General features: G+C 55.4%; 2 protein-coding genes across 2 annotated transcripts in view; both read left to right on the forward strand.

The window, feature by feature from the left end:
* H310_10198 (hypothetical protein) overlaps positions 1–516 on the forward strand; it is a gene marked incomplete at both ends in the record, with an annotated part of 2,796 nt that extends 2,280 nt beyond the window's left edge. The window contains one exon of the mRNA XM_008876487.1: positions 25–516. Coding sequence (XP_008874709.1) covers positions 25–516 — 492 coding nt within the window. The remainder of the gene's footprint in view (positions 1–24) is intronic.
* A 6,572-nt stretch (positions 517–7,088) lies between these two features.
* H310_10199 (hypothetical protein) lies at positions 7,089–8,806 on the forward strand. Its single transcript, XM_008876488.1, has 3 exons — positions 7,089–7,220; positions 7,270–7,620; positions 7,673–8,806. Exons 1-3 carry the CDS (start codon positions 7,110–7,112, stop codon positions 8,594–8,596), a joined length of 1,386 nt encoding a protein of 461 aa, XP_008874710.1. The 5' UTR covers positions 7,089–7,109; the 3' UTR covers positions 8,597–8,806.
* The last annotated feature ends 127 nt before the right edge of the window (positions 8,807–8,933 follow it).

An 8,933-nucleotide genomic window follows, 5' to 3' on the forward strand; every position in this document is an offset into this window, starting at 1 on the left:
GGCGCCGTTACACCGGCTGAGAAGGCCAAACAAGAGGCCGAGGTGTGTGAGGTGCTCTCCGCGAAGATTAACAAGGCAGAGAAGGAGGGCCTTCCAGAGGTCTCCTCGAAGAAGCTCACCCAGTTCCTCCGTGAGAACATCGATGTGTTCCGTCTGGAGATGGTCGGGGACCCCCCGATCAAGGTGGAGCCGCTCCGGGTTCGAGTCAAGCCCGGAGCGGTCCCTGTCAAGTGTGGATTGAGGCGGTACCCGCCCCTCTACATGGAATACCTCGAGGGACACGTGGCGGAGCTGGAACGGGCCGGTTTGGTGTACCGAAACAACCGGTCCAGGTGGGCATGCGCCCCGCGCATCGTCCCCAAGGACCCGGGCGACTACCGGATGACCTTCGACAGCCGCCCGGTGAACGCTTGCACGGAACCGATGCCGTGGCCCATGCCCAACCTGGACGCGGTTCTTTCGATACTGGCCGGCAAGTCCGTGTATTTCAGCCTCGATTGGATGAAGGGCTATTGACAGCTGCCCTTGCATCTCGACAGCCAGGAGATGTTCTCCTTCATGACGCCGATGGGGATCTATACCCCCACCCGAGTCCTGATGAGCTGCACCGACGCCGTTGCCTTTTGCCAGGCGGAGGTGAACCAAATGTTCGGAGACCTCCTGTTTCACGGGGTCCTCGGCTGGCTTGACGACCTCCTGGGATATGAGTCCGCCGAGGACGAACTGTTGGGCCTACTGGCCAACGTCCTCGGCATCTGCGGGGCATTCGGCCTGAAGTTGCACCCGAAAAAATGCGACTTTTTCGTACGCCGAGTGCAATGGTGTAGGAAAGTAATCTCGGCCGAGGGGATCACCCACTCACCCGAACGAGTCCAAGGCCTCTGCGACCTGGCGGCCGTCTCGGGGGCCGCCAATCTGCAGCAGTTTGTGTGCGCCACCAACTGGATGCGCGCGTCCATACCCGAGTACGCCCAGCTGGTGGCGCCACTCCTCCAGCTGATGGAGGTCGCCTCGAAGGCTGCCGTGGGCCGACTCAAGACGTAACTGGCCAAGATCCACCTGGTCAGCGTCGGCTGGGCCGACGACCATGCGGCATGCTTCGAGTCGGTCAAGGAAACGCTGCGCCGCATGGTGCCGTTGGCCCATCCGACCGCTGACAAGGTGGTCTGCCTGTACACCGATGCCAGCGACGGATTCTGGAGTGCGATCGCCACCCAGATGCCGGCGGAGGACCTCGGTCTACCGGTAGCCGACCAACGCCACGAGCCGCTCGCATTCTTGAGCGGTGCGTTCCGTGGTGCGAGTGAACGTTGGCCCATTGTCGAGAAAGAGGCTTTTGCGATCGTTGTGGCCTGCAAGCGCCTCGAGTACCTGCTGCTGCGTCCCGGTGGTTTCCGTCTGTTTACGGACTACCGGAACCTGGTTTACATGTTCCACCCGGGCCGGGGTGGGACAAACATGGCCAAGTATCAGGCCAGCAAATTGCAACGCTGGTCTATGGTCATGTCGACGTTCCTCTACGTGATCGAGCCAATCACGGGCGAAGACAACGTCTGGGGGGACCTCTTGAGCCGTTGGGGCACCGGGAACAGCAGAGCCAACCGGGCTCGCGTGCACCGGCTAGCCCAGCTGGTGTCGCCGTTGCGGTCCACCGACTTTCAGTGGCCCGCCCTGGACGAGATTGGCCGCGCCCAGCGGGATTGTCTCGAGTGAGCGTCACCCTTTGATCAGCCTCCCACGCGCCGAGTGGAAGACCCGGGCGTGAGAACACGGTGGTAGACGAGCAACCATCGTGCCCGCCGCAGTGGGCAGGCAGGTGGAGCTGCATGGTTGCAAGTTTCGGGGTCGGGCCCCGCCACTACCAACCAGCACTAGGACTGAACCGTAGGCATCTCGCCCACATACGCGACCAAGCTATGCACCCCGGCGGGTAACGTTGCCATAACCAAAGCCTCAGTTTTTTCGCACAGTCAACCGTCAAAGCCACATGCATGACAAAGTGAACTTGACAGCAACTTTGAAATCCACTTGAATCGAGACGAAACTCCGAGCAACTGACCTTTGCCTTTATCCGATTCAATATTTCAATCGCCGCTTGGATGGTTTGGCGGCGGCTACACGCTGAGATTGGATTTCGAGTCAGACATACAATTCTAAAACACAACATTCAAACTCTGCCCTCCCGATTTCATTTTATGTTACATAGGAAATAGATTTTTAAGGGAAACCAATTTCAGAAGAATCAAATGCAAAAATATTTCCTCGAACCAATACAAAAATGCATATGCTTTTAATCCAAACCGGCATCCTCGTCCTCATCTCCTGTGTTGCCAATGTCATTCCCAGGATCCATTGTGTCCTCAACGGCGCATGTGGCAAACAACTCGACCAACACATCATCATCGAGCACCCCGCAAGGCTCCTCGGCAAGGGTCGATGGGCCATCGACAAGTTGACAATACTTGTTCACAATCGTTGTCGTAGGCAAGTCCTTCCAAGTGGCCGCAATCCAACCCACAATGGACGCGCGCGACGGCGGCTGCAGTTTGTACGGTACACCTCGCTGCTTCGCGTTTCGCAACTGACGACGAATCAGGTCCATCCACTTCTGGCGCAGTCGAGACTTCAGCGGTCTGTTCCATGCAACTCGGCCGGTTGACAAATCCAGGTGAATCGAGGTGGAATACGCTCCAACATGACATTGATCTCTTTTGCGTAGGCAACCACCTCGCCGGTGAAATTGGCCGAGAAGTCATCCCAAAGGAGCAGCACGGGGTTTGTGTCACGATTTGGCCGACCGGCAAAATGGAACTTGAGGAACTCCAGTGAGATCGTGGAGTTCCACCATGCGCTTGGATTCCCGAAAATCTGACAGTCGTTGTGGCTCTATAGGGGCAACCGACTTCCACACTGTCTTGCCAAAACCCGTGTCGCAACGTCAGGTTCTCCTGGACGACCGCCTGAACCGTCGACGCGTAGGCCTTGAGGACAAGAAACAACGGGTGCTTCGCTCCAGTCGAGCCCGCCAGCAACATTGCCGTTACCCTCTCCTTGGTCTTCCCCCCGCACTTGATCCAAATAGTTCGGTCGCCGGTAGGGCTCAGCGTTTTCGTCGGCAGGTATTCGTGAATCACCCCTGTTTGGTCGGCATTGTAGATGCGGTCGATGTTGTGGTCCACCAAGATGCAGCGAATCCGGCTGACGAACGCGTTGAGTGTTTCCACACCGTCCTCAGGAGTGTCCTGTCCAATGCGAGTACGTGCACGCATCGACAAGCCATGTCGTCGCTTGAAACCATGAACCCAGTGCCAACCAGCAAAGAACTCGTGGTCTTGTAGGCCAGAGTCGATCGCTGCCTCCAGCGTCATGATCTTCAACATGTTGTTGGTCACCGGCACGCCGTCTTTCCTCATGTCCAAGACCCAACGCACAAGATGTTCCTCAGTGTCTGCCGACAGTGTCGTTCCTGCGCCAAGCGGCCGCCAGCAGCGTATGTTGGTAGTAGCAGGACTGGATGCCATCTTTTGAAGAAGTCTCGGTTCTTTACCCACGTGTATATCTTCTTGCGGACTGATTCTCGCGCCACTGTGTTGAGATGCGGGTGGAAAGCGACAAGGGTAGCTGACATGCCGAATGACTCGTAGTATTTGATCAATGTTAGTCGCTCGCTGTACGTCACCACGCTGTTCTTGGACTACTTGAGCTTCTTCTTTGGGCCGTACTTGGAGACTGGCCTTCTACGCTGGCGCGATTGCACTTGAGCGAGTTCTTCTTCCTCCATGACAAACGCAATGGGGTGTGGTCCGTGCTCCGAAGTGGCCGATGCGCGCGGGAAAAACCTCCCAAAATCAATTTTTCCTCTATAAACAATATTATATTGTATTATACAGTATATATTGGCTTTCGGAGTGTATTTTGGCGCGCGGTGTCTCCTGTGAAAACTTTTCCTGCCTGTTTACGAAAATTTATTAAACTATATGGGTGTCCGACTCGTAATGGTTGTGTTACTCGTATTACACTTGACGGTAAATACTTTCTGGTCGGATTCATATGATTGATTCATCCTTGTTTTGCCGTCAAATATGGCGCCACCCCGGCGACACGGTCGGTGTACTTACAGGAGGACCTCCTTACATCTTGATGCACTGGCTCGAACCCGTATGATGCCACAGATCGCTTCGAATGCCACCAAAACACAATCATCCCAGCTGTCCGGCAGGTCCGTGAAGCCCGGTTGAAAGCTGGTCGTGACGTCCCGTATGTGTCGGCGCACATAGCATCCACCCTCGACGTGTGAAAAACCTCGGCGTGTTGTGCGGCGTTCGCTTGTTAGGAGTCGCAAAACCAGCACCCAAAAACCACACAGATCGCCGTTTGTTCTTGAAAGTCGCAAGGCAGACGACAATGCCATCGAAGTAACTCTGTCATGCATAAGTGAGGCATATCATGGTTCCTTATTGTGTGAGCAATAAGCTCTTTCGCCACAACGCTGAACATTAACGGCAAACAACATCACCCTAAAATCGCATATCCTGTATAAATTGTACATGAGCTTACTGACATCGTCCAAAGTTTGGTATGGATGGTGCTATATATTTTTGAAGACAAAATGGAGGTGTATAAATTCGCACACAAAAGCCGTTTGCTTTTGCTGGAAAATCTTGCAATTTTAGATAGCCAAGTTCATTCCCGAACATGATGCTGGTACATTGTTCTCAATCCAAACGGCGACAGCTGTAGAACCCACGTTTCTGCTTGTACTCGCGACGTCTTCATGAGATATTTGCTTAAATTGGCAAGTTATTTTATCCAAACCTTGATACCCTTCCAATCTCGATTACCTTCCAACATCGCTACGATTTTGGCCACTGCAGGCCATTTCGTTGCGGCGCCTCTACCATGTCATCTACGACTGTCGCGGAGCCTCTAACACTCAGAATTTGTGAGCTTCCTTAGTCGAGCCGACGCCTGGCTGAACGACGATATTTGTACCCAACAACCACAGCCAACCAAAACGCTATGGCTGTCAGTCGATGGCTCTTTCGTTGACGTTACGTGGCGTACGTATTTGAGGGATTCGTCCTCGCTCGATAGGGGCGCCAACTGAAGCAATTCCTTTCGGATGTCGACCACGAGAGGAACGACTGAAGGACCGTACCGCATCCGGTCCAAGTTAGCGAGCCACGCACGACAACGCCCCCGACCGATGCTAGCGGTACACCATTCAAATTCATCAAAGAAAACGCCAGGCGCGTCTGTGTAGGAATCCCCCCCTACATTCCCCCTTTGAAACGACTAGGAAGCTGTTCAAGCGCCATGAATACGTATGTAGTGGCACGTCACGCAGACTCATACCTTGTATCCGCAGCATTTCGATGCGTATCGCGGTTCAGCTGTACCAAATCTGGACCCAATCGACATCGACGAAACAGGGGCTCTCGGTGTGATGTATCGATGCGCCACGATACACCAGACAGCAAAGATCTTACCGAGTAAAGAGGATGGAAACGACAGGCCAACACAGAATCCCGGCGTGGTCTGCAAAACAACCAATATGCACAATTCACGCAACGATGGTTGTAGGGTATCTGTGGGCTTTAGACTCAAAAAAACATGAACGAGTCGTCCCTCACACATCGAATGACCACCGCGCTCGAACGAAAACGGATGGCTGTAGGCAGCCGGTTGTCCATTGACACGGAAATGCACGGACGTTCCAGCATGCACGTGATTCCAGATGCGTCCGAGAGTGGGCGACCGGCACAGATTTCGAAGCTGCCACTGAACTTTTCCGTGACATTCATGGCGGTGGTTGGCCCCCCAGCCCTGCATTTCCTAATGGCAACCATAATACCTCTCGGCAATGGCGTTCGGTGTCGTGCGGGATTGCCCCTTCTGCGACACCCTCAAGTCATGTGTATTGTGTGGAAGGGCTTTGCTGGTGGGGCTGATGTTGATATCATCCCCGTCGCATGCATTCACTAGTCGCCAAGACAACGATGAATGGAGGGTGCTGACTGACTGTACGAGTGCGGCAGTGTCGAGTCGGTGGTGTTCGACGCATCTTCATATGTCGTCACTGAGCGGCGCGCCGTCGGAGAAGATCGTGGTGCAGGGTCGGCAGAGACGCCTGTTTTATGACGCTGTTCTGCATCCAATCTTGGTCCATTGTGTGTGAAAACATGTCGGCGGGCGAGCTCCATCGCAGCTGGACGTGCGTCCCCGACACATGAAACCCATGCACCACTGTCACCGACCAGGTTGTCGGCATGACGCGCCTGGAAACGATCGATCGACGCGGACCAACCTCTCTGTCATGGCGACCCCGCTTCTCGCACGAAAATGTGCTTCCAACGCTGGAAACATGATCCGGGTGCCGCGCGCAGGGGGTACCAACCCTGTTGACGTCTTGAATCCTCATCCAAGCGCTTCCACGTTCCAGGTCCAGTCGAATGGCCCCAGGAGATTCGTGGGCTGCAGTCGCAAACGTCGCCAGTATTGCAGGCGTGCCAGAGTCGTCGAGTCGTCGGAGACTCCGCGAGGGGACGCACCCCCAGACGGTGTGCATTTGTAAAAGTGAGGCGACCGTCGTTGGGTGTCGAATCTAGGTGTAGCGCGTGAGTACATGCATGGCAGGAGCAACAAACAAGACCATCCAAGCAAGCAGTCCAGGGAGGATGTGGTGGGACAACTCGGATGCGTTTTTCCGCATCAATACAGCAGTGGCGACGTTGGGTGCGCGAGGGAGTGGCGCCACAGCACACACATGAACAATCTTTTGACACACTAGCCACCGCATGGCGGCTTGATTTGGACCGATCTCACATTGGGCGACTGCCATGTTCCGATGGAGAGGCACTTGGAAAGATGGCTTGCCTCATTGCGAATGTTTTGCCGTCCATCGGCCTGGAAACGCTTTGGGTAGGGGAAGTGGGGGGCTCTGCGTCGATTCGCGCCGTCATGGTGCGCCGACGGGACTACACACCGGCTGGCGGTCCATGTGTACCCAGCGCATGTTATGTAGGATGTAACAAATAGCCCAAAACGTGAGCACAATTCTCGCACCTCTTTTGGCCATTCACCAAGTTCTCACACACTACACATCCGTGATGTCCGCCAAGCGTCGGTCAGTCATGATGCCGACGCCCGACACAAGGCCCTTGACCTCGCAAGAGAAAGCGTACCTCTCCGCATCTGCTCTAGAGTCGGCCTTCCAGCTGGTGCGTACGGCGCCTTTCACCCACGCTGACCATAGGGCAACACCGTTAGGTGGAGAAGTCTATTGTACAGGGTGGTTCCATCAACTGGGCAAAGTACGCCACGCATGGAGACATCAAGCTGTACACAGCGAGCGGTCAGTATGGCACGACCATGTTTTGCGGAGTCTTCGAAGTGGGCGGCTTGCTGGACGACGCAATCGCGTTCTTGCGCCACGACGGCGAATGCACCGCAGCACCGCATTCAACGCACGACATCGAGCCGCCGTTGCAAGATCTCGAGTCGAATCCGCTCTACTCGCTCCACGCGTCCACGCCGGACCAGGCGCCGATCGACATTATGTGGCGGTCATACCAGTGTCCGTTGCGAGATCTTGTAGTGCGAGATATGTGTCTCTTGGAGGTAAGTCGATCCCAAGCATGTGCATGAAGATATTTCACTGGATTCCGGGTAGTTTGGCCGAGTATTCCCCGCGGGGTCACGGCACGGATATGTCCAAGTGGCCAAATCCATCGACATTGCCAGCTGCGCCCCTCCAGACCCGGCCACCACGGGAGTAGTGCGCGCTGTCAACCACGGGTCGGGCATGGTCGTGATGGAGTGCGACCGCCGGGGCGTGTTGGCCGTTGTGTGTGTGTCGCACATTGACTTACAAGTTGAGTTCCATCAAAACTCGATTGCTCGCAAGGTCATGCTCGCGACGTGCGTGGCCGAGCTGCGCCGCCTGGAGCGCCACTTGAAGCACGTCCGCATGCTGCACAACCAGCGGCACCCGGGGCTGGTGGTTGAGATCGTTCCCAAGGCGATTCGACGGTACTGCCACGTATGCGCGGCCAAGTTTCCGGCACTGTGCAGGGTTTCCAAGCACCACTGCTCCCACTGCGGCGAAGTTGTGTGCTCGACGTGCCATACGATTCAGTTCGTCAAAGGACGTTCCGTCGCCCCGACCAAATTCAATTTGTGTGTGCTATGTGTGTCGACGCTGCCGCCAAACACGGTGACCGTGGCGGCAGGATCTCCCAACGGAAAGGACTTGCCGACAACGCCGCCCACCAAGGACACCCTCGACATGCCCACATCAACCAGGAAAACACGCATCAGGTCAGCGTCCAAGTGGTGGCGCCGCTCAAGCTCGACAGGGGGATCTCTTACTCCACACGACGTTCTCTCGACGGTCGCGACCACACCAGACAGCTACCAACACACGATGACGGGCACATTATCGAAATCGGTGGCCATCAAAAACAACGAAAACTCGCCAACCGATCAAGGGGGGTCGCAGGAAACCTCTCCATCGAAATCAAACGTGAAGCTCCCCATGGTCTGGAACCTTCCACCATCCACAGCGACCATGATATTAATGGCGACGTGTCGTTGATTCGATTTGGGTGTGTTCCAGTTGTATCCTGCGAATGTCGACGCCATGTGGCATGCCGAACGTTCTTGAATCACGCCATGGCGGATGCAACGGTGAACGCGTGCTTCGTGGGCACGTTTTTTGACAAGAACGGCCAAGGGTCGCACGAAAGCACGGATCGGCGGCACACCAGAAAGATGTGTCGAATGACCCAACACTGCATCTTGACCATGTGGTGGTTTGCATGTTGAATTTGTCAAGGGCTTAGCGTTCAGCCCTTTCCGCAGACAACCAGGCAGGCCAGAGGGGCAACAAATGTGGATCCAGACGTGCACCACACCCCCCTCGGCGACACGTA

This window comes from Aphanomyces invadans (genome assembly GCF_000520115.1).
Source record: "Aphanomyces invadans strain NJM9701 unplaced genomic scaffold supercont1.25, whole genome shotgun sequence".
In the NCBI taxonomy this organism is placed as follows: domain Eukaryota; phylum Oomycota; class Saprolegniomycetes; order Saprolegniales; family Verrucalvaceae; genus Aphanomyces; species Aphanomyces invadans.